This window comes from Ostrinia nubilalis, chromosome 26 (genome assembly GCF_963855985.1).
Source record: "Ostrinia nubilalis chromosome 26, ilOstNubi1.1, whole genome shotgun sequence".
Taxonomy (NCBI): domain Eukaryota; kingdom Metazoa; phylum Arthropoda; class Insecta; order Lepidoptera; family Crambidae; genus Ostrinia; species Ostrinia nubilalis.
In genome coordinates this window covers 3744703-3770368 of record NC_087113.1, presented here as the reverse complement: position 1 = coordinate 3770368, position 25666 = coordinate 3744703, and the positions used below count along the sequence as shown (strand labels likewise).

Sequence of the window (25666 nt, the reverse complement as noted above, 5' to 3'; positions counted from 1 at the left end):
TGTCTGTCGACTACGATTTACCAGTTTTGGTAAATCGTAAATTTGGTTTACGGTTTTTGGCAGGAAGATGTACGCATAATCATAATGACGACGAAAGAAATTGAACGCGGTAAAGTGAAATGCGAGCGATATTGGCCCGACCTGAATAAAACGGAGGTTATTACATGGATCTCACAACTTTTTACCGTAGAACAACTGAGTTGCGAGACTTGGTTTTTTTGACAAGTATTGTTTTTGATGGGATCTATCATTTTCACTTCACGGCTTGGCCGGACCACGGCGTGCCCTCGGAGCCAGGTCGCGTCCTTAACATTCTGCTGGACGTGAACTTCAGGCTGCAGCAGATAATGACGGGGCCCGACCCTCCGCCGCAGGCCGTCGCATGCGTGCACTGCTCTGCCGGAGTGGGCCGCACCGGCACTTTCGTGGTCATCGACATGATCCTGGACCAAATAAGGAAGGAGGGCTTCGACTGCGAGATCGACATCCACCGCACGGTGCAGATGGTCCGAGACCAGCGATCCGGTATGGTGCAGAATGAAGCGCAGTACAAATTCATTTACATGGCGGTTCTGGAGTTCATCGAGACTGTGAAGCAGCGGATCGGGCTGGGGCCCGAGACGACGACCCAGGACTCGCCCCGCATCAGGACTCATGAGTTACCTTCGAAGTAACAATGTATGAAAGCTATCGTATCTCACACAAGACAGCCGAAATCATATGTCACCTGGTGTTTACTGCGCAGGCGGTCGCAGAAGAGTGGGTGAGTCTGTTTTACAACGCGTTCTTCCCGCATATCTTGAAAGAGAACACTCCTGGGCATCTGTTCATTTGCTGAAGAGAGCATTTTCGGGTCGTCCGAGACTTTTCGTAAGACTTTCGTCAACCACACACATTAATTTGAAGATAGATAAAAGTGAAAATCTTATGAGATGGCTACCACGCGTGGACATGTCGTTGCCGCTGCTTGAAAAGTATCCAAGCCATTCTTATACGAATAGAGACTATGACCGTCTGTTGCTGATGTTATTAACGACTAACGGACTATCCGGGTTTAATCAAAGCACTCTAAAGAAACTAATAGAGAGTCGTTATTCAGAGGGCCGGCATGACTGCAATTGACGAAATAATTGGACGTCCTGTGGTCTCCTACGTCACTTCATACCTAAAGCAGTACGCGAGTGATTGTTGCAATAACAGGGAGTTTGGTAGGTTACTGTCTCTGTTATTATATAAAGCTCGATTCCTACTCATTAAGAATTAAGGTAAACAGGAGGAGTCTTGACATATAGGGAAATTGCTGAATGCCATGGGACGGAATACAAAAGTTCTTGATATTGAGCGAGAAGGTTCCTCGCGGATGAGGTGATATTAAGTCAACGGCCTGCTGATAGTGAAATTTTCGTCTAAGCAGTTCGTCCATAATCTGGTGACAATCAACGCTCTGTTCCTCTCATGACACAGCTTTGATATTAGAGATCGAGCTAAAGATATTGTAGGTACACATTAATCAGAGTAATAAATTAACTCCATGAATGAACAGAGCGTATTGAGTAGCGTCCTGCGTTCCCACATCATTGCCCAATACAATCAACAATAGAAAACAATAGTTATACTGTTCCTTGTATGTGTCGGCGGCTGAGCCCGCCAGTTTTATTTTAGTCGCAATTACACCTTTAAAGAAATCACATGTTTTACTGTTCCAACCTTCTGACGTACGTTTTGTGGATTTAACTTATAAAGTGGACATTACTTATAAGTGGACAACAACAATAATATACCTGAACATAACGTATATTAATAATAATATAATCACGTCGGGGTCACCAATGTAGGTACGTTAATTTTATAATACCCGAATTGTGTTAAAATTACAGATTTCGGTTTAGCAAAACTGTTAGATATAAACGAAGACGAGTACAAAGCGGCTGGAGGCAAAATGCCCATCAAATGGTTAGCGTTGGAATGCATTCAGCATAGGATATTTACGCACAAGAGTGACGTTTGAGCTTTCGGTGTCACGATATGGGAAATACTAAGCTATGGCGCTCGCCCATACGAGAACATATCGGCACGGAATGTGCCAGAATTAATTGAAAATGGCCTGAAATTACCACAACCGGGCATATGCACGTTGGACATTTACTGCATAATGGTCTCATGTTGGATGTTGGACGCCGACAGTAGACCGACATTCAAGCAGCTGGCTGACACCTTTGCGGAAATGGCGAGAGATCCGGGCAGATATCTCGTTATTCCAGGAGATAAATTCATGCGTCTCCCGTCCTACTCTACTCAGGATGAGAAGGAGTTAATAAGGAACTTATCCTCAGCCATGGAAGGTCCCGAACCACTCGTTGAAGCAGACGAATATCTGCAACCCAAGTTCCAAACGGTTCCTGGTACCGCTACTACGTCAGTAGTCAGTGTCGGGATAGAGACACAAACGAGCTCTCTTAAACCGTGCACATCATCTTCGTGGGCTAACAATGTCACAAGCCCAGATGGCGTGACCACAGACGGTTCCAACAAACCTGAAACGTGGGACCACGAGTTGCTAAGATACAACCAAACCAACCCAGATGGCTCAGAACTACGACACTACTACAACCACGGCGTATGTGCCTCAGACAGCTCCAGCTCAAGGTATTGCAGCGACCCTATGAAGGTCCGCGCGGAGTGCACTTTAGAAGCTAACTTCGACGCCATGTCGAAAGCTAAAGAAGCACAAGTGGGGAACCTGAAGTTGAATTTGCCACTGGACGAGGACGATTATTTGATGCCTTCGCCACAGCACAATCAGAACGCATCGACGTATATGGACTTGATAGGGGAGGGCGGGGAAATTGAGGAAGGTCAAGACGAGAAGGAGTTGCGTTATAGCAGTTTCGTGGGACCGAAGCGGTGTGTGGATAACCCGGAGTACTTGATGTCGGAGGAGAACGTGCCGGCGCAGACTCTGGGTATCCCTACGGAGCCGGTGCCCCTGGAGTCGCTGTGCGTGAGCGAGGGCAGCGGGAGCGAGAGCACGCCGCGGCCCGGCACCAGCAAGTACTAGGGCATGCAAACCGGTTAACCGGATAACCGAAAAACCGGATAACCGACACAATTTGGAACTCGGTTTTTGTCAGTTATAAATCCGGGTTTTTCGGTTTTTCTTCTACGATTTTAGATAATTTAATTGCTCATACAAGAACATGCTTCTTTAGTCATATCAATAAAAACAATTATTGTAATGCAATGTGAATGAGTTAGAGTATAGTCTATAGGCTATGGTATTGAACTAAAGTACCATGTATCTTCTAGCTAAAGCTACACTCAACATCAAATAAACCGCACCTTCCGCGACGCGAACTTTAAAGATTTTCTTCTGACACAATCATGGTACCCCAACAATATTGGTGTTATTTGAAAGCCCAATAAATATCCTTAAAGAAAAATACATTTAATTTCTTAATAAATGATTAACATATACCATAAATGTGACTTGAAAAAATACCTCACTTTGGGCCCACCTATGGGATCAATTAGACCAATTTTGATGGTTATAAAACCAAATAATGATTTCACGTGTCCTCTTTAACAGCTGATGGATAGCAATTAAACCCAACTTAACAGTTTTATAGCCATAAAAGTTGGCTCTAGCGTAACTACCTATTTTTTGAAGAAATGACTCTGGATCCTTCTAAAGACACATTTTTGGGGTAAAAACCTTTCCTTTAATGAAATGAAGTTTAGAACTAGGCTTTCAAATGGTACCAATGTTGGTGGGAAGTGGGGATGCTGCATACGTTTGATAAGTGCTTGTCGCGGGAGGTGCGATTTATTTGATGCCGAGTGTATAAGCGCGCGGGCGCAAAATGGAACGCGCTTTGTATTTGACCATTGCCGCCATTATTTTTGCTTTGCTAGTCTCTGTCAGTGTCAACTTACATATTATTTAATTAAGCATAACTATGACCAAATGTTCTTCTTCTTTTTTGATGATGTTGGCAATACACCAATGTACGTTAATTTTATATACCCGAATTGTGTTAAAATTACAGATTTCGGTTTAGCAAAACTGTTAGATATAAACGAAGACGAGTACAAAGCGGCTGGAGGCAAAATGCCCATCAAATGGTTAGCGTTGGAATGCATTCAGCATAGGATATTTACGCACAAGAGTGACGTTTGGGCTTTCGGTGTCACGATATGGGAAATACTAAGCTATGGCGCTCGCCCATACGAGAACATATCGGCACGGAATGTGCCAGAATTAATTGAAAATGGCCTAAAATTACCACAACCGGGCATATGCACGTTGGACATTTACTGCATAATGGTCTCATGTTGGATGTTGGACGCCGACAGTAGACCGACATTCAAGCAGCTGGCTGACACCTTTGCGGAAATGGCGAGAGATCCGGGCAGATATCTCGTTATTCCAGGAGATAAATTCATGCGTCTCCCGTCCTACTCTACTCAGGATGAGAAGGAGTTAATAAGGAACTTATCCTCAGCCATGGAAGGTCCCGAACCACTCGTTGAAGCAGACGAATATCTGCAACCCAAGTTCCAAACGGTTCCTGGTACCGCTACTACGTCAGTAGTCAGTGTCGGGATAGAGACACAAACGAGCTCTCTTAAACCGTGCACATCATCTTCGTGGGCTAACAATGTCACAAGCCCAGATGGCGTGACCACAGACGGTTCCAACAAACCTGAAACGTGGGACCACGAGTTGCTAAGATACAACCAAACCAACCCAGATGGCTCAGAACTACGACACTACTACAACCACGGCGTATGTGCCTCAGACAGCTCCAGCTCAAGGTATTGCAGCGACCCTATGAAGGTCCGCGCGGAGTGCACTTTAGAAGCTAACTTCGACGCCATGTCGAAAGCTAAAGAAGCACAAGTGGGGAACCTGAAGTTGAATTTGCCACTGGACGAGGACGATTATTTGATGCCTTCGCCACAGCACAATCAGAACGCATCGACGTATATGGACTTGATAGGGGAGGGCGGGGAAATTGAGGAAGGTCAAGACGAGAAGGAGTTGCGTTATAGCAGTTTCGTGGGACCGAAGCGGTGTGTGGATAACCCGGAGTACTTGATGTCGGAGGAGAACGTGCCGGCGCAGACTCTGGGTATACGTAACGCGTTCTTCCCGCATATCTTGAAAGAGAACACTCCTGGGCTTCTGTTCACTTGCTGAAGAAAGAATTTTCGTAAGACTTTCGTCAACCACTTAATGACATCAGTAAGAATACCCAAAAGCGTGCTTCAGGATTTTGTGGTTAATTTGAAGATCCTTTTATCTACAGATGAGTGGGTGAGTCTCTTTTACAACGCATTCTTCCCGCAGAACTTGAAAATTAACACTCCTGGGCTTTTGTTCAGCAGTGTGCTATATGGAAATTGACGAAAACCTATTTGACATAAGTTACCTTCGAAGTAACAATGTATGAAAGTTATCACATCTCACACAAGATAGCCGAAATCATATGTCACCTGGTGTTTACTGCGCAGGCGGTCGCAGAAGAGTGGGTGAGTCTGTTTTACAACGCGTTCTTCCTGCATATCTCGAAAGAGAACACTCCTGGGCTTCAGTTCATTTGCTGAAGAGAACATTTTCGTAAGACTTTCGTTAACCACTTGATATCGTCTGCGAGAGTCGAGTCCTAGTTTTATAGACAATTTCCTCACCAGAAGAGTCTTACATGGAAATTGACGCAAATCTGTTCGACATAAGTTACCTTCGAAGTAACAATGTATGGAAGATATCACATATCACACAAGACAGCCGAAATCATATGTCACCTGGTTTTTACTGCGCAGGCGGTCGCAGAAGAGTGGGTGAGTCTGTTTTACAACGCGTTCTTCCCGCATATCTTGAAAGAGAACACTCCTGGGCATCTATCGGTCATTCTCACGATTAGGCGTTCTCAGCCTAATTACCATATCATTTTTGAAATTTGGATTAATTGGCTTAAACGCATTTAAATATAAAACACACGAAAAGTACGAATTTAACAATCGTAAAGGCGTCAAATTATTCAAAGCCGTTTTCGCGTAAATGAGACCCAAAAATTTTATGGTCACGGTAATTAGATAAGGCTAATACTTAATCTAACGGTAATTAGAAAAGATATGTAAAATAGCAAAAAAACAACATCTTGCATTGATAAATTTGTATACAAATATATAGCATCACAAAAAAGTTGTAGGTACTCTTAATAACCCTTTGCAAAAAGAAAACTAATTTCTATTATTTATTGTATCAAGATATTTTCAGTATACTGCAAGAATCAAGGCTATAACAGGAACACTTAGTTTCAGCAAGAAGGGGCTACGTGTCACATTTCAAATGAGAGCATTTAGCTGAATCTCCACCTGAAACTGAATCACCTCGATTCTTTTACAATAAGTTTTCTTATTAATGCTATTCGCTTTCTCCTTAGCCTGAATGCAGAATTCTCAGAATTTAGAAGGGATGCAGCAAATAGATTTCATGACGGTCTAGTCTGTAAGCTTTACACGAATTTTCTACACCCTCTTTGACGTTTGGTATCACTTCAGTGGACTTTGTAAACCAAGGTGCACGGCTCAAGATTTTTAATACTTTATTTTAAAAACGTTAAAGTATTTCTACATTTGCGAGGCTAAGTCGATGCCATATTAATGTCTACATGGGTCTTAGGATGCATTTGTATATAGTTTGTTCTCCAAGCTTCTTCTGCCCAGTATCCATTGCATATCACGAAGTTTTTTTTATGCATAACAAAGCAGGTAGGATGCAGTCTAGGATGGTACAAAGTGCCTATACACTCTCGTCTTGAAAAGTCCCATTGTCTGTTGATTTGTTCCCTTTTGTTCTTAATGTGATCACGCCATGTAAGTGTTACTGTTGGACAATCTCATCTTCTTAGGGCAAAGGCAATATGAATAGATTTTAATGGTATTATATTAGAATTAATTAATGATTAAACATGTTAATATCAATGATATTAATAGTAAAAATAAATATCTGGTATGAGACATGTTTCACGCAGGGGTGACATCTCCTGGTCATCAGGAAGCCCCGATTTCACTCCAGCTAACTTTTTTTGTGGGGTTACCTTAGGGGTAAAATAAACTATAAAATCCAACAACCATGCAACAACTGAAGCTGAATATTCGTCATGAAATCGAATCTGGTTACTCTAACGAAAGCTTTTCAAAATTTTGATGTCAGATTGGAAGAAAAGTCCGTAAAGTTGTTATGCGAAAGTCTAGGTATTATTTCATATTTTATCATCATACTTATTCAATCGTGAGTGCAATTTGTAGGTAATAATTTCATACAACGGTGATTATAAATATATGGTAATTAGTACCATGGAAATTATAAAACGATAGTTTTTCTTCAAAATTTCCAAAATCTGCAGGGTATGCAAATACTGTCTTACTACAACGTATGGAGGCCAAAGTACTGATTCTATTTAAATTCACAACGTGGATCTACCTTAAAAAATCTAGTATAAAAATAAGAACATGGTAAATAGAAAAATTGAAAACCAAAGATATGGTAATTATACTCTTACGCAATTCATCGACGGTACGCCAACGCAATAGACGTCTACTTGCTAACAGGTCATAGAACTAACTAAGGGCTCGCGCCGCATGCGTAAATGATGTGTCAAATATTATTATTTAGGCTTGTGTGCCCAAAAACAGAAAACGTCACGGGAATTAGGACTTTCACTCGGACAAGCAGTTTTTTAATTATAATTATTTACAGAATGGTTCTATTGGATTGATATTTTACTATGCATAAAACAATCTTTTATACTCTTTAAAATGTTTAATGGAGTAAACCAAATCTATACGACATAAAAATTACAGCCAACTTTTAACATTAAGTCGATGTGCGGACGCGTAACGGTAATTAGAGAACAGAGGTTCATGAAATTAATTAAGTCACAAATACTTAAAATAGAGGCCTATGATTTAATGCACAACTGGATAGGGTTGTTATGTAACATATAAAAATACTTGCATGTCTCTAATTTGTCATTTTTAACGATTTAACAGCCCGGACACGCAAAAACTAGCTCATCTGAGAATGGCCGCTATTCATTTGCTGAAGAAAGCATTTCCTTAAGACTTTCGTCAATCACTTAATGACATCAGTAAGAATACCCAAAAGCGTGCTTCAGGATTTTGTGGTTTTGAAGATAGACAAAAGTGAAAATCTTATGAGATGGCTACCACGCGTGGACCTGTCGTTGCCTCTCTGCTTGAAAAGTATGAAAGCCATTCTTATACGAATAGAGACTATGACTGTCTGTTGCTGATATTATTAACGACTAACGGACTATTCGGGTTTGATCAAAGCTCTCTAAAGAAACTAATAGAGTCGTTATTCAGAGGGCCTGGCATGACTGCAATGGACGAGAATTGGCCGGTATGTCAAGAAAGGGAGTACTAGCGCACGATGCCAGACTAGGGTTGCCAGATGCCCGGGAAATCTGGGATTGTCCCGGAATTTTGCGTCTTGTCCCGTGTCCAGTAATTAGACATTACTGTCCCGGATTTCCGAAAACCTAATAGTTTTGTGTCAAAATAAACTAATATGTAATAACAAATGACACGGCTGGCCTGCCTGTGAGTCCTATTATGTACGTTGACGTACATTACTTATTTAATAAAAGTGTGTATTTGAAAATAAATGGCATTTTTCTTTTGAAATACAAATTAAATCATTTGAGAAACCAAGATATTTTTACTATGGCCAAGTCCCAACACCGTTGTCCTAGTAGGATTGTCCCGGATTTGATAAGTTTCCATCTGGCAACCCTATGCCAGACAGATCAATAGGCTGTTGCTTACGTTAGTAATGACCAACGAACTATCCGGGTTTAATAAAGCACTCTATAAAGGAAGTAATAGAGGGTCATAATTCAAAGTTCAGAGGGCCTTGTATGACTGCAATGGACAGAATTGGCCGGTATGTCGAGAGGGGGAGTACCAGCGCACGATGACAGACAGATTAAAAGGCTGTTGCTTACGTTATTAACGACTAACGGACTATCCGGGTTTAATCAAAGCACTCTAAAGAGACTATAGAGAGTCACTATTTAGAGTACCTACAGAAGGCCTTGCATAGCTGCAATGGACGAGAATTGGCCGGTTTGTAGAGAAAATAAAAGCGTCCGCGTTAAGACCTAGTTTTAAATACAATTTCGCCTCATCAGAAGAGAAATACATGGAAATTGACGAAAACCTGTTTGACATAAGTTACATTCAAATTCACAATGTATGAAACGGGCAGCCACCAAGGAAAACCAAAATAATATCCAAAAGCGTGCTTGAGTATTTTGTGGTTAATATGAAAATAGATGGCTACCACACGTAGACCGGCGGAGGCATTCATACAATGTGATACGACAGTTGGATACTTTGAAATTTTATCAGGAGTTGTCTTAAATCACATACGACACAATTTCCATATGGCCTTGTCTGTGTCACTATTTGTCTTTAACTTTTATTCAGGGTTTCTAAGGGTGAGATGCACTATGTTACTTTAACTTTGACAAACGTCAAAAATCTGTCAAACTCCATACAATATGCACCGGTTATCGTTAAATTTACTGTCAAAATTAACTGGTGCAACTCAGCCGTAGTCGTCTTGTAAAAACTCACAAGTACTATAGTTAGGCTGTTATGGACAAATAACCAGTTTGTTTTAATAGTCAGGCAAGATTATGTACCTTATATGTAGTTGGTAATTGATAAATTAAACAGTGTTCTATTGACCCATTTTTAAGGTCCCTATTTTTTTAGATGTAGTTGACCTATCATTGAAGCTTGAATAAAGGAATGTAAATTGTATCTAGTTACCTATTGTCAAAGCATATCGTTAAACTATTAAATGGGCATTAAGTATAAGTTGTATAGTCCGGTCGCCGAGCACGTAGAATTTCGTCCAATGACCCCAATCTACGGTTGTAGCTAATGTAGTGTTTATCACTGCTTAGTTTTAAGTAAGTATAGGTGGCAATTGTTAAATCAAATTGGGTTTTATGGACAGTAACGATAAAACGCATTTTAAGGTCCCCCCATTTCTTTTTAGAGGTCTAGAGTTGCCCTATCCTCCCGCCTACTGCCTTGGGATACGTTGACTATAGAACCCAGGAATATGGGCGATGACCATCATAAAATTGATTTTGATTTAACGGCTGCCGAATTTACAAACTATTCACTCATATACCAACATTGATTAAGCCTGAAGAAAAACATGAAACTAAAGAGCCATCTTCAATAGAATTGGAAGAGTGGGAAGCATTCTTAAACTCTAATATTACTGAGGTTATGGATGGCGATGTGGAGTCTCTCACGCAGTTTAATATGGTGAGCGAGCATTGTGACGGGCGTGGTAGGCAGCGCTGCTAAAGTGACGAAGGGGGCTCGCGTGTGCGGCGCCGTGGCCGCGCTATTGGCGCTACCCGCGCTATTGGCGCTACCCGCGCTAGTTCATACTCTGCCTAGGCATACGCTTTTGAACATTCAGGATGTATATCTAGAAGCGAAAGTGGTGTATAATTTTGTGGCAGCAATTAACACTTTGCTGAGAAATAACAAAGATTCTGACGACGGTTCTCAAGAAAAGCTACAAGGCGTCGGACGCATGCTAGGAGTGTGTTCGTGGCTGTGCGTGCGTTCGTGCCGCGGCGTGCGCCAATTCGCGCTCGCGCCCGTCACCTACAATGCGCATCCCGTGATCACCGCGCTGCTGATGCAGTATTCCAAGATCCCCCGGATCGTGTTAAACATCATTGGCATCCTCATAACCGTACTCCAGGACTTACCAGAACACGCTGACGTCGTCGAGAAAGTTTTATTCGACAACGAGAACTTCAACTTCTTAACCCTTCTAGAAGAGTTCAGCGACGCCCTCCGAATGCGAGTCTGCATACTCATAAGTCTTCTGGGTACATTTTCCTGTACCGCTTTTTCTGTGGCCATGGAATCTAAGTGGAGTAAGAAAGAAAGTGACAATCTGGAGGCTTTGCAATTTGCATAGCCATTACAATGTCACACTGACCAGAGCAGCTAGGCTGGCCACTAAAGAGTTAAGTAACATGCCCTTTTATGTGTGCTAAGTATTAAAATGGATCTTCTAATGTAGAGAGTAAGACTTACTTTTATTTTTGATGACTTGCTGATATGATTTTACATTGTATTTATTTAGACAATGTATGTCAATAGTATCACGTAATGTATGTTTTTTTACACGAGCAAGCGATATAATGAAGTATTTCAATATAATTATTTTATGAATCGTAAGACTTATTTTATATTATCCATTTATGAATATTTAGCATAGACTGATTAATAAAAATGGTTTATTTGGTGCTGTCTCATTTGTGATGATTCTCTTTTTGGATAAAATTTATATAAACTTCGAAAATTATTTTAAATGTCGACTAATTTGAAGAAATTAAAAGAAAATATTTAACCTATTTAAATTTTGATTATACAATAAACTTGATTGAACAGCACCGCCTACTCAATATCTCTGTTTTGCTCAAGGTCAGCTGGTAGAGAATGGCATTTCACTTATGGCATTAAGCTCGCCTTTTTGTACGGAACATTCTTATGTGTGTGCAATAAAGTCTTTAAATATTCGGTTCGGGTTCGGTCCCCGCCGCCGCTCGACTATTGTGGTGAGCTCACTCGTGACACAAGCATATTTAGCTTAGTACGAGGGGCTAACGGGAGTATTAGTAATTTGTGGAATAACAAATTACTAATAATCTTTAAAAAAAAAAACTGTGTTTTGTGTAAACCTCGAGCTGGATCTTTCTGTTTTTGTAATAAAGACATGTCCCCGGTGTTTTTGGTACTTTACCGGGCATAATTATTTTGTTGTTTGTTTATGACTGTAATAAAATAGTACAATAAGAGTACGTGTGAATAAAATTGTTAATTTTGACTAATTAATGAAACTATGAATGTAATAATGCGCCATCCCTACTTAGTTACTACAGATATGAAAACAAAGAGTAAAACTTAGTATAGTTGATATTTATGTAGTTATTTATTAGTGCTTACTTTTATTTCTTTATAATAAGTACCTTTTGTATTTAAGCACACATAATATTCTAAAGAAGAGCGATGTCTCCAGTACGGCTAGCACGAAAAACTTTTGAGTTCAAATCGTTTGCGTATTCGAATCATTATCAAAAGATTTAGTACGAAAACTACGACCGTGCCCTTGTAAACGTGTCGTAAAGTGAACTTAGTATGAGAAAAGGTTGCACGAAACTTATTAGAGAATCAAAATTGTCACGTTATCATTTAATTTGAAGGTTGAGTATCGAGTTTGGTCGAATACGCAAACGATTCAAAGACGAAAGTTATTCATGCTAGAGGTACTGGCACATGCTTCTTTAAGCGTAAAAGGAGACATCGATTACTATTAATTATAAGCAAACCTCTGGTAACGAAATAAAGATTTATTATTATATTTATGTTTTCTTTATTTTTACTCGAAGTCCCTATGGTCTTCGGTTTTAACCATAACTCACGGGCTCATGCCAAGTGAGTTACGTTTTATTATTATTATTATAAAATTATGTGCGATTGTTAATGATTGTAATAAAATAGTACAATACGCGTACTACGAGTGAAATGTAAAAAAAATGTTATTTTTAATGATTAATGAAACTATTATGAATGTAATAAAACATGTGTGACCTGAAAGAACAATAAACGAATAATAATTAAATTCTGTGAATTTCTTATTTTATCAACCTATAGTTTAAAATTCCCTCAGGGAACATTCAAGTATTACGTAACGCAATTTTCTCGTAAAACATTACGATGCGTTACAGGACAGGGACATTCTTACAAGACGTTATGTAACATTGTTTAAATTTTAACAAAAAATTAGGGAATTAAAACTCCCAAAGAAGAACGGTCACGCCCCATACAAAAAAAACCCAGGCCCGACAGAAACGAGACATAGATACATCAGTTTTTTTGTCATGTCTTAATTAGTTAAATTATATATTTTTTATATTCGAAATCTATGTATAACCAGGCCTGTTCATCTCCGCGAGTTTACATCGAAAACAAAACACGCACGATGGCCCACCTACAGGATACTATTCGACAAGGCCTCACATACGAGCGAACATTGACTCACGCACGCGTATTCTTGTGTATGATCATTGAAGTAATATTACTACGTATAGAACAGACATCGCGAACAAAATATGTACAGTGCGGGGTGCGGGGCGGGAATTTGACGGACAGCTGTCAGTCAAATCCATGACTATCAAGTTTCATAATTTATGGCGATAAAATCTGCACCAGAAAATGTCGTACTTCATTGATAGGATTGCACGAATAGTGACGTTCCTGCGGTCGCCTCATCATAGACATTGTGAATCGATTGTGAAAATAAACAAATCGGCTAAATTGTGTTAAATTTTCATGGTGCTCAATAGCAAAAAGGTTCAGCTACTTACATTATTTTCTTTTATTATATTGTGCGTTTCCTGTAATGTAATCTAAGCTCCCCTCCCTTAGACTAAAATTAGCCCTCCTAGACAAGTGACAAAACGTAGCAGTTGAAACATTCGAAATCACTTCGCTCTGCCGTTTTTTGGTGTTAGTTACTTCACTCTGTGATGCGATTTTAAAATTACAACTGGCGATTCCGAATTCACAACTGAGGGGACTGAGGCTAATCGTGTTACTTGTGCTACAAGTGCGTATGGGCTTCATACTGATGTTTAAGCCATTAATTATTTTTCTTCCCGATTAAAATCTAATGTAATCGATAATCGCCTTGAAAATCGTTAACTGGTATTTTCTAATTCGATAAAAAAATTACCCATCTCTAGTTTAAAACTGTCATCCAACAGCGCACGAAATATTATGAGTTATAGATAATGATACCATTACAGAGGCGACACTTCGTTTACGTTTAGTTTCTGCCTATTGAATTGGATACTGTAAGGAAACATCGTCATCATTATTTTAGCTACTGGACGTCCACTGCTGAACAAAGGCCTCCTCTAATGATTTCCACATCGCCCAGTTGATAGTGGCCTGCACACAGCGTCTTCCTGCTATCTTCAGTCAGTCCATCTTGAGATTTTAGAAAAATTCCCACTCGTCACGGTAGGAACAAAGCTAGGGATGACCCACGCCTTCATTCCAGAACCAATAAAATAACTGAAAGTCAGAAACTTTCAGTTATTTTATTGTCTCTATTGTTAACTATCTCAGTGGTTGAGTACACGTATAATAGCTGTGAGGTAGAAGTTACGGGACTATTCCCACCTCTCCTTTTCACCGCTGCATCTCCTGTGTAGCTAGCACCTAGACTAGTTGATTTAAAGCCAAGGTATATCAGTTTTAAGGTAATGACTTAGTGCATCTAAAAATGTAAAACTTTCTAGTTTTAACATTGAAAAATCTAAAAAGAAGCATCATTTTTTTTACGTTCAAGACCAAGTGTTTCTAAGAAATTTAAATGGAAGCTTTTGATGACAACGTATTGCTTACTTTTTCAGCTGTCGAACGAATCACTTTTATACTCATAGGTCCTGTACATCGGTAGATTTGGTAAATAAATGAATCCATCCGGACTCAGAAACTAAAAAAATTAAAATAGCTGTAATTTTTTAATACTGGATTTGTCGATTAAATTGATCATATTATTGCGCCCTAACGGGTCGGACACTGGTGACCAGACACACTGTACAATTATTATAATTTTAGCCTATCTCGTGAGCTAGGTGTCAATAATTAGGGTGATTTACTAACTAACCAGTCGCATACGAACAACAGCAGTGAGATTCAAACAAGTTTGATCCATGATGCCGCACGACTATTATGTGAGCCCACCCTTAACCCAAGCTTATTTAGCTTAACACAAGGGGCTGGACGGGACTATTAGTAATTTGTACAATACAAAGTGCTTATAATCTTTAAAAAAATCTTTTTATTGCTGAATTTAACCTTCCTTTCGTATACTAATTTATGCGTCAGTGTCAAGTCTGCGATTTTTATTTATTCTTTGAAATTTTCGTAAAATGGCTGCCGCCGCGGTGACGCCTTGTAAATCTTGTAATTAACAAATTAAAATTAAATTCGTGTTTTAAAGTGCATAAATGTACAACTTAATGGTAAAAAGTCATTCCTTGATTTTTACTCTAGATAGATAGTCAGTGCACGAAAGGTGAGGCAGATTTTAGTAAGCCAGAATGGCTTACTCGTAAACGTCACATGAACTGTCAAAGTGAAAAATTGGTAAACACGTCCGACGACTTTTAATTAATTAAGACGGTTTGTGCTGTGAAAGGGTGTCTAAATACATCAGAAAAACTAAAGAAAGTGACCAGTGTTACATTTCATAAGTAAGTACTACGATTCGACGCGTATTTTGCTTGAATTTGGCTTTCAAAAATTAAATACGGGAATGATACCAGTAACAAGAAAATTTATTTCCCAATTGTTCGCCGTACAAATACACTTCCTTTTTTATGAAATCGAGACTTTTCAGTCGATTTATCTTATTGTAATTAGGTAGGTACTTTGAATTCAATAAATAAGTAAGTACATGATGCGTTTTGTTTTTGTTAGTTATAAAATAATTAAAAACGTATTAAAAATTTCCCTACTTTCGGGAAAATCGCCTTCACTGTCTACACTCCCCAACAAAATTGACACTAATGACATAAGATTTTTGCCTCACTCTTGACGAAGCGTTTGTATGAAGACTATCCATCTAGGTTTTATTAATCTAAGTTTTTACTTAATATGTATCTGGAGTTATTTGAACAGTATTTTCGTCTATAGGATGGCATATTTCAAAAACAAAACTGCACTCAAGCGTGTTGTCACAGCAACCGCTGAGCACATACTAATCAGTGTTGCCAGTCGGGTCTTGTCAGAAATTACCAGAAATATAATAAAATGTAACCTTTTTGAATAAAAAGGGGGGGGGGGTGCGGAGAGATTGTGTAAGGTTGTTCATGGATGGAAAATGAATACAATTGATCATCAATCGTTTACCTCAATTCGAAATTTTGACTATTCCATGAAGACCGAAAAGTGACCGGTCGTATAAAAACGTTTCATGGATTTGCGTTTCACTATCGAAAAACATTCGCTAAAACTCATTTTTTTTTAACAAATAATAAATCAAATTCATGTTTAAATGCAGTCTATGACATAATTTTTAAATTGTCACTATTAATATTTTTTACTGAATAACCTGTAAAAGTTAATTCTACAATTTCTGAAAAATCACCTAAAAGTAACCTTTTCATTAGTGTAACCTAAAAGTAACCACTGCAGTTCAAAAGTAACCTAAAAGGTTACAAAAGTAACCTTCTGGCAATACTGATACTAATTGAATTTCGGTCCATGGACCTGTTTGCGTGCCAGAAACAGTCTAGTTGACATGTCTTCTCTAGTACGTAGTACATTATAACTCAATGTGTATGATGGAAGAAAATGGTGTACTAAATACTGTGCAGTATTTAACTGCCTAAATAATAATAAAAACACAGAATGTACTTTTTTAAGTTGCCTCAAGACACTGAGAGGTAAATAAATAGTTAATATTATTCATGCTAAATCATGTATTTCCTCCGCCATTTTCCGCAGTTTGGCACCTCACGTCACATCATTTTACCGAAGTCAGCCCTATAGCTTCGGCGCAGTGCCGATCACTGACGTTTGTCAACAAAATGGTGCTTGACTCTTGAGACAGGCCAAATTACACCATATTGTAAATGACATTGAGCATACATTTTTTTAAATACCTTCGCGAAGTAAAACTTCTGTAGGGTAGTACTTATTATTATTCTGTGGTATAACACCAAAATATTACCCTTTGTTTTTGTTCAGGCGTTATACAAAAACTAATACAAAATGCCTATTTATCACCAAAATTAGTAAATGTATGTACCTAAATGTCTATTACAGCTGCTATGGAATTTATCTAGGTGACCTGGAGATACAGCCGGATTATACAGGGTGGTTATACATATGGAACGATAAGTGATCTCACTCGATTATTTCTAAACTATACAAGATATCGAAAAACTAGTTACTGATTCTGAAAGTGCTTCACGAGCTCTTTCAAATGGTACCAATAATAGGTTACAGATTATGGAAGCTGGTAACATTGAATTTTTGGATTTTGTAACTTCTCGTTTCCACCCTGTTAATCCCCGTCTATCTACCTGAGAAAGGGAACTAGGGTCTATTATGGTTGAAACACTCACACAAAAGTCATACGATATTGAACCTTATCTCAAAGGTTTGATTTGTTTTTATACTCTCTTTTGTTGTTAGGGGTTTTCAATAAACAATAGCTTATTTATACATTTATTGTATTTTCTGGTAATATTATGTACCTACCTTCTTAGAAAAGTCGTGGTATTTTCTGAAATTATTTATTAGTCTAAGGCTGGGTTGCACCATGTTACTTTAACTTTGACAAACGTCAAAAATCTGTCAAACTCCATACAAAAAACTCCAGTTATCGTCATAGTTACTGTCAAACTGTCAAAGTTAGGTGGTGCAACTTAGCCTAAGAAATGATGTGTTTGTTAATCACCTCAGATCATAGAAAGGGATCATTCCCTTCTATGATCTGAGCTAATGACAACATGCCAAAGTAAATTAATTACAAATAAACCAGTTTATTACAATAATTTCGTTTGCGTTTATTTTATTGGTTCCCAAACTTATGATGAGACGCTCCTCCAGTCAAGATTATTTATTGGTCGTATCGTATCGAGCAGTCTGAAATGCTTTTGTACCGACAAAATACCCCTCTACTCTACAGTATGACCTCACATCGACACTACAAAAAATTAAGCTATTTTTTTTTTAAATAATGCCTTATTTTGTAATCAATTGGCAAAATATATTTTTTTCCTTTTTCTTTGTTAAGGAGTTAGTATTAATATTGCGTATTATTTATTAGATCAGGCATTAGATGTAGGGTAAGTGCGTTAGTTTTCGTCCAATTATCGGAGTTGCCAACTTTGTGATGCGAAATGAATATTTTAAAATACCCTTACTCATATGTATCATATGTCGTTTTAGTCCTTACATAGTCTACTTTACGTTAATATTATATGACAATAAGTAAATACCACGGGTTTTTTTATAAAAAATATTTTATGCAAAAGAGGCGATTTCACTAGTTTTCGTCCAAAAAAATCAGTTTTCGTCCTAGTGTACGCTAGTTTTCGACCACTGTTGAGAAAAAAGGGTGCAGTTGAATTATTAACTTAAAACCAATTCTACAATACAGTAACTATGGATTGTGGTATGTCATTTAAAAGGTAATTTTGTTAGCTTTCAAATGATATCAAAAAGATTTAAATAATTATGTTTCTTACCTAAATTTAGGAAAATATTGCAATAGGTCGAAGGACAAATGGACGAAAACGAATCTACAGGAATAGCTAATTTTAATTTTCGTCCACCCCAGAGCTTGTTTATGGACTCATGGACGAAAACACAACAACGTTTAAAGCTGTTTTTTGTTTTCGTCCACATCTTTTTAACGGTTTTTATGGGTTTATCACTGTTAAAAATTGGACGTAAACTAAAATGTTTGTTGTAATAGCAATAAAGATCATACTGGAAGAAAAACATTGTATTTTGTAGGTCCATTGAAGTAAAATGATTATTAAAAATATTAACTAGGTGTCAGGGTTTCCGTCCACGTGGACGAAAACCAAAATCTTGCAAAATTGTTATGCTAGTATTAGTCCACTTAATTATCTAAGATTTCTATACAAAAGCTTTAATAAACCCTTAAAATAGTGTTTATTATGCTAATAATTAGACATACGTGCCAAAAACATTTACATAAAGTAGATAAAACAGTAATTAAACATACCATAAAAGTTCCCTACCAGCACGTTTTTTTTCTCACTTGACGACGTTTTCCATTCACCTGTGTGCAGCAGCAACTTCCGTAGATTTTATTGGAGTTATTACTTATCAAATTACATTTTCATGCAGGCAGAACTGTTACTTAGATATTATAGATTGTAACAAGTCCAAACTTGCACGGAAAGTTAGGTTTGTATTCTAATTTTCCGTATTTGTTTGTGGCAAGTCGGTCAAATGGACGAAAACAGGAGCTGGACGGAAAACCGGCGCAATTACCCTACGACTTCTTTTATAATAATTTTAATCGTGTATTGCATGAAGATCAAGTTATTTTTGTTGCCTGTAGCCCAGTGGCTGATTTACAGTTTTGCCGCCCGTAGGCTAGGGTGGGGTTGGATCTTTATTTAACTTTTATGTACCTATCTTCTGAAATCGAGTAAGCGTCATCTGAAATCTGCCGCCCCTAGGCCGCGGCCTATACGGCCTATTGACAGATCCAGGACTGCTGTAGCCTGAGAACTAAAACTGTTAGGTAGGTACTTAACCTGTGTGGGCTAACAGAGCTCAGGCTGTGAAAGCCCCTAAAACACCACGCCTACGCGCCTGCTACGTGCTACGTGGTATTAAAATACAATTTCTTTATTTTTTGAATGGTTTCGGCTATTGTTTTGTAAAAGGCTGCTTTTATTTTACTATCGCTTAAACCATACCTACCCAGGAAGCTTTACAATAATGTACCTTTTTAAATAGAACAATGAAGCTTCCTTGGTTTTGTTTTCTGCGAAGGTAGGTAAGTAGGTACCTACCTATTGTTAGTTTAAAAATGTATTATTGCAAACTGAATAGGTAACTAGGTAACAATATTGGCTCGTGGTATTTTTAAAAGCACCACTTACTTTAATTATTGTGAGTCAGTAATCAGAGGCGATTTTTGGACTCCGATATTTGTATAGAAAATACTTTGCTGGCACCAATTATGTTTCTACTGTACCTACGTATAAATAAATGAAATAACGCCCGGTGACAAGACACAAAACGATATAAAGTAAATTATCATGAAACTGACATTTTAATATAGGTACGATCACAGATATGAATAGATGAAGCATGTGTCAAAAATTGTATGAAGCCGAGCACAGATATGGATTAGAGTAGATACAGCAAGTTGATCGTCAAAGCGTGCCATTCCGATATGTCCAAATGGACATACATGGTCGAGTGATGTTCATGTAATCCGATTACAACAATCGGTTACGATGATTTTACGAGGACAGTAGTACGAACACGGTAGAAAGAAGAAATTATTTACGGATTGAGAATTGTAATTAACAGCACAAGTAACAAATAATTAATTAGAATAAAGTAGCAGTAGAAGAAGTATAAAGTAGCATTGTTTTAATACATATCCTGCGATGTACCTACTCTTAAGAGTTAGTTAGTTAGTTAGTTTTGCAGGGCAATCGAATACCGCACTTAGCCTCATGATAGGGCCATTGTGCGCGATTTGTGGATTATCTTCCTACTCCAACCACCCCAGATCCCCCCAGAAGGCGAGCAGCCCGTCCAGGCTGCTGCAAGCTTCCTGTAGCGACGACGGTGATCGAAGAAATTGAGCCCGTTGTTCTTCCACGCTACTGCACTCCATGAGCACATGCTGCGGTGTTTCCTCTGCCTCCATGCACCCCCTGCACAGTGGGCTGTCTGTGACACCTATGTTGTATAGGTGCTTGTTTAGCATACAGTGTCCTGTTATGACACTTAAAACCTTGCGGATGCTGTCCCTGTTTAGTCTGATGAGGCTGCGGGAGAACTTTTTCGATACGTCCGGAACCGCATCTTTTGTTTGCCTGCATCCTTCGCTATTTTTCCATTCTGTGTGGTGTTTTTCTTCTGTTTTGGAACGCAGCCAGTTCCTGATCTGTGCTTGTGGTATCGGCAGTATTGGTTCCGGGCCAAATACTGTTGTGTCCGAACCTCTTTTTGCCAGTTCATCCGCTGCGTCGTTGCCTAAAGAGTTACTGTGCCCTTTGATCCATTGTAGGGTAACTCCATTTACAGCTGCAATGTCTTGGAGCGCTTCATGGCATTCCAATATAAGGGCCGTTGTTATTGTGTTGCTTTGTAGCGCTTGCAGTACGGATGCACTATCCGAGATAATTCTTATATTTAGACCTCGGATGTCTCTGGCTGTTACCGCCTGTGCTGCTTTGGTGATTCCAATGCATTCTGCTTGGAAAATTGTATTGTGTTTATCTAAAGTTGTTGATATTCTTATATTAAGATCATTCGAGAAGACACCAGCTCCTGTACCCGTTTGAGTTTTGGAGCCGTCCGTGTATATCCTAACTTCATTGATTCCAGAGTAATCTCGCGTCTCCGCTGTAAGTTGGATATCATATCTTCGGTCGAAAATGTGTTCACAGGGTATCCTATCGATTGGTGCCTCAGTGAGAGGTATTTCTTTTATGGTTTTCTGCAGGATCGCAGAGTGTCCTGTCTCCTTGTTTTGCTTCCATAGGCCGTTTCCTTTAAGTCTTAGAGCGGCTGCTTGCGCTTCCTCCTGAATGATGAGATCTAAGGGTCTAAGATTCAGAAGGTACTCAAGTGATGCCGATGGTGTGGTTCTCATGCAACCGGTGGCCGCTATGCTTGCTAGACGTTGCAGGCTTTGGAGTTTTGATCTTACTGTGGATAGTTTTGTTCTGGGCCACCAGACAACTGATCCGTAAGTGACAGAGGGCCTGATAACTGATGTGTAGAGCCAAAGTGTTATCTTTGGGTTAAGACCCCATCTGCTACCAATGAGTCTTTTACACTGATAAAATGCTATACAGGCTTTCTTTGTCTTGTTTTCAATGTGACTCGCCCAGTTCAATTTGTGGTCAAAGGTGATGCCCAGATACTTCACTTGTGTTGAGAGGGAGAGTTTTGTTTTAAAGAGTTCTGGTAGCTGGAGCTCTGGTAGTTTCCTTTTGTTAGTGAAAAGGATTAGTTCAGTTTTGTTTGGGTTTACTGACAACTGGTGGTCGCTGCACCAGTTTTCAACAATGTTCAGGGCTGAACGCATTATTTCACATAGCACGTTTTCAGCCCCTCTGTTTAACAGTATGGTGATGTCATCTGCATATCCAATGGCCGTGTACCCTCTGTCATTTAGTTTCCTTAACAGACTGTCCACTACCATGTTCCATAGTAGTGGCGATAGGACGCCTCCTTGAGGGCATCCTCTGACAACCTCTGCTCTGGTAGTCGTGTTCGCCACCACCTGAACCGCCCTTTTACTAACTAGTTCAGTGACCCAGCTTCTTACGGCTGGTTCTACGTTGAATTGTTCCAGGGCGTGGTTTATGCTGTTGTGCATAGTTTTATCAAACGCTCCTTCTATGTCTATGAAGACAGCAAGAGTTGACGCTTTGTTTGTGATGGCCGACTCTATTTTATGTACTACCATGTGTAGAGCCGACTCTGTTGATCTGCCTTTCCTGTAGGCGTGTTGTTGGGGGTGTAGTGGTTTGCTTTTCAGCACGCCATCCCTGAGATGTCGGTCTACCAATCTTTCTAGTCCTTTTAGTAGGAACGATGTTAGACTAATTGGTCTGAAGGATTTTGCCTGTGTGTAGTCTTCTTTTCCCGGTTTCGGTAAGAAGATTACTTTTGCTTCCCTCCATGGCTTGGGTATGTATTTGAAAGCTATGCATGCCCGGTATATCTGTACTAGGTACTTGAGTATTTGGGCTGTTTGCCATTGTAATAGCGCTGGGAAGATTCCGTCCAGTCCTGCGGATTTAAAGGGTTGAAAGCTATTTAGCGCCCATTTTACTTTATCCGCTGTTGCTATACTATTGGCGATTTTCCACTCTTCGTTTGTCGGTGTGCTTTGTTGTTCATCCTGCCACCTTGCGATCGATGTGATCTTACAACCCGGAAAGTGTGTTTTTAGCAGCATTGTGCTTGTTTCATCTTCCGTGTTCGTGTAGGTGCCGTCTTCCTTCTTTAGGAAGCCCAGTAGATTGAGATCACCTTTTGAAAGGATTTTCTTAATCCTAGCAGCCTGGCTTGTTGAGTTTATGCTACTACAGAAATTGCGCCAGTGTTCTCTACTACGGAATCTGATCCGCTTCTTGTAGTGCTTCTGTGCTTCTTTGTATTTGTTCCAGTCTTCATTGGTTCTGGTGTTTTTCGCTCGGTTGAAAAGTGTCCTGAGTTTTTTCCGAAGGCGTTCAAGTTCCGGCCCCCACCAGGAACCTTTGTTCGCAACTTTGGGAGTAACTTCTGGGCATGACTCTACGTAGCTTTTCGTTAGAGCAGTTGTGAGGTGTTGTATGTTTAGCTCTATATTGTTAGTGCTAAGTGTTACATCTGTCATTTGTGTATCGTTAAGTGTTTTGGTTAGTATTTTGGTATACCTTGTTATATCGGTTTTACGGGGGTTACGATATGGAACAGGGTCAGTTAGTTTCATTTTTATTTGGTAACATATGCGTCGGTGGTCTGCAAAGGATGGCTCGTTTGACACATGCCAGCCTTCAATCAGTTCCGCCGCCTCATGTGTTGCCAGCGTCAGATCTATTATAGTTTGGTACCTTGAACTTACGAAGGTGGGTTCAGCTCCTTTGTTCATAATGTTCAGGTTCGATTGGAATAAATATTCAGTTAGTAACTCACCCCTTTTGTTTGTATCCGTACTTCCCCACAGCGGGTGGTGTGCGTTGCAGTCTGCGGAGATGATCAAGCCCCAGGCCTGCTCTCTACAGTGTTGTACCAGTGCGGTGAGTTCTTGTGAGGGAACTGCATCCTCACTTGGCATATACACTGAGGCTAGCACTAGGGTTTGTTGTTCTGTCACGGTTTTCACTGCGGTGACATCTCTGGAACAGAACTGATTTAACATGGTACAGCTTAACGTATTCGGCATGTAAATACACGTTCTTGGTTTATCAATGGAGGTGTTTACTAGTAACTTACCTCCTGTGTTGTTTAGGCCGCAGATTTTGTTGTTTCTGATCCAGGGCTCTTGGATCAGGGCGACGGTCCTATTGTTATTTACCTCCAGCACCCTGCGTAGTGACGCCGCCGCTATTTGTTTGTGCTGGAGGTTTGTTTGTATGACGTCGATGGTGGACTTAGGGACTGTTGAGGAGGCCATCTTCGTCTTCGCTGGTCCCTCCTTCCGTCTTTAGTGGCGAGGCTTTTTCCAACTCGCTCTGACCCTGATGGGGAGCTGAGGTGGAAGGCTCAGGGGTCGACGTCTCCTTCGTCGCTGCTGTGGTTGTGGTGGTGGCCTCCGATTCTTCCTCCTTGCTACTGAAGAATCTGATGTAGCCACCACCAGACAGGTGTGATACCCGACGGTCTCTATCGAGGATGGTCTGTTTTTGGTCCTCAGGGATCCCCAGGACCAGGTACACTACTTTGTACCTAGACGACAGACCTTCCTCCGCTTCTTCTGCTCCCTCTGTCACCGAGGCGCTGATGCACTGCCAGGTGTCCACCTTGTACCAGGGGTTTTGGTTACTGATAACCTTTTGCAGCGTCACCGGGTCGGTAATGTGGCTGTGTAGGAGAAGTCCCGCTCTCAGTTTCCTCCTTACTTCTGACAGCTTTACAACTGTCAGGGTTGTGTCCGGGATAGGTGAGGGAATGGATTTCACCTGGTTCTCCAGCCATTCGCGGGACCTTGCATCCTCGCACCAAAACGCGAAAGCCCCCTCATAAAGATAGGGACGACCGCGCAATGACGGAGCATGCATGCCTGGGGTTAGAGCAGTATCCGTGATTCTATCATCGATAGCAATACGGATCCGCTCCGCTTGGCTCATAGTGAGGTCCCTCGGCGGGACGGTGGTCACCGCTATCTGCAGATGCGATTGACTCGCATCCGCGTAGCTCATCGTCCGCTTTGGCCTCACGTCGGTTTTTGCACGCTTGGCTTCCCCCCTGGGAGACCTGGTTTCGTCCAGTCGGGCGCGCTTCGCTGAAGCGCGTTCACACTTCCCAGGTTGCGCCTTTTCAAGCGCAGGGGTTGCCGTCGCTGCAGTCCGCCGACCGTGATAACCTCCCGGAGCCTTACCCTTCGCCTGACTGGGTAACGTAGGTGGGGGTGGGGGAGGAGGAGGTAGTGATGATGATGGTGGTGGTGGTGGTGGTGGTGGTGGTGGTGGTGGTGGAGGATTTTGCTTCGTGGTGCCCTGCGAATCGGTCAACACCTTGGAGGTGGACGGCAGATTCTCACGCTGCGTTTCCGCCACGTGGGGTGTTTGTGAGTTTAGCGACTGGCGGGCTTTCTGTCTCGCTCGCCTGCTAGGACGAACACGAGCCGGTTTGCTTCCCTGTCGTTGCTGTTGTTGTTGTTGCTGCTCCTGCTGCTTCTTCTTATCGCCCTTCTTGGGCCGCTTGTGCATCACCACGTTCCAGGGCGACAGGGTGTCGACCGGCGCGGTGGATGGGATCGCCTCTGCTAGGCATGTTAAATCCAGGCTAGATCCTGGCTTGTGGCATTCTTTGTCCCCCCCAGAGTACGTGGGACAGACCGGATTGGGTCCGGTGAGGGATTCTCCACCTTCGGTGGTACCCTCCTGGGGCAATACATTTTTAAAGTCTGCCATCATAAGGTGTGCGGGCGGAAGATAGTAACGCACACTGCCACCTGCCCATGGTGAAAGTGTGGTGCGAGCTTTTAGGGGGTATTTAGTGCCCCAGGGCTTTGCGGGCCCGGTGTGGTTATGCGCCGCCACGGTTCGGCTATGTAGGGTGTGGT

General features: G+C 40.6%; 3 protein-coding genes across 3 annotated transcripts; 2 read left to right on the top strand and 1 right to left on the bottom strand.

Moving 5' to 3' along the window:
• Positions 1-1860: 1860 nt before the first annotated feature.
• Positions 1861-3159, top strand: LOC135084558 (epidermal growth factor receptor-like). The gene has a single exon (XM_063979320.1). It carries the CDS (start codon positions 2153-2155, stop codon positions 3056-3058), a length of 906 nt encoding a protein of 301 aa, XP_063835390.1. The 5' UTR covers positions 1861-2152; the 3' UTR covers positions 3059-3159.
• A 97-nt stretch (positions 3160-3256) lies between these two features.
• Positions 3257-5892, top strand: LOC135084557 (epidermal growth factor receptor-like). Its single transcript, XM_063979319.1, has one exon. It carries the CDS (start codon positions 3728-3730, stop codon positions 5198-5200), a length of 1473 nt encoding a protein of 490 aa, XP_063835389.1. The 5' UTR covers positions 3257-3727; the 3' UTR covers positions 5201-5892.
• A 17682-nt stretch (positions 5893-23574) lies between these two features.
• LOC135084510 (uncharacterized) lies at positions 23575-25666 on the bottom strand. The gene is made up of 2 exons (XM_063979287.1): positions 23875-25666; positions 23575-23788 (listed from the first exon to the last, which is right to left on the bottom strand). Exon 1 carries the CDS (start codon positions 25515-25517, stop codon positions 24033-24035), a length of 1485 nt encoding a protein of 494 aa, XP_063835357.1. The 5' UTR covers positions 25518-25666; the 3' UTR covers positions 23575-23788; positions 23875-24032.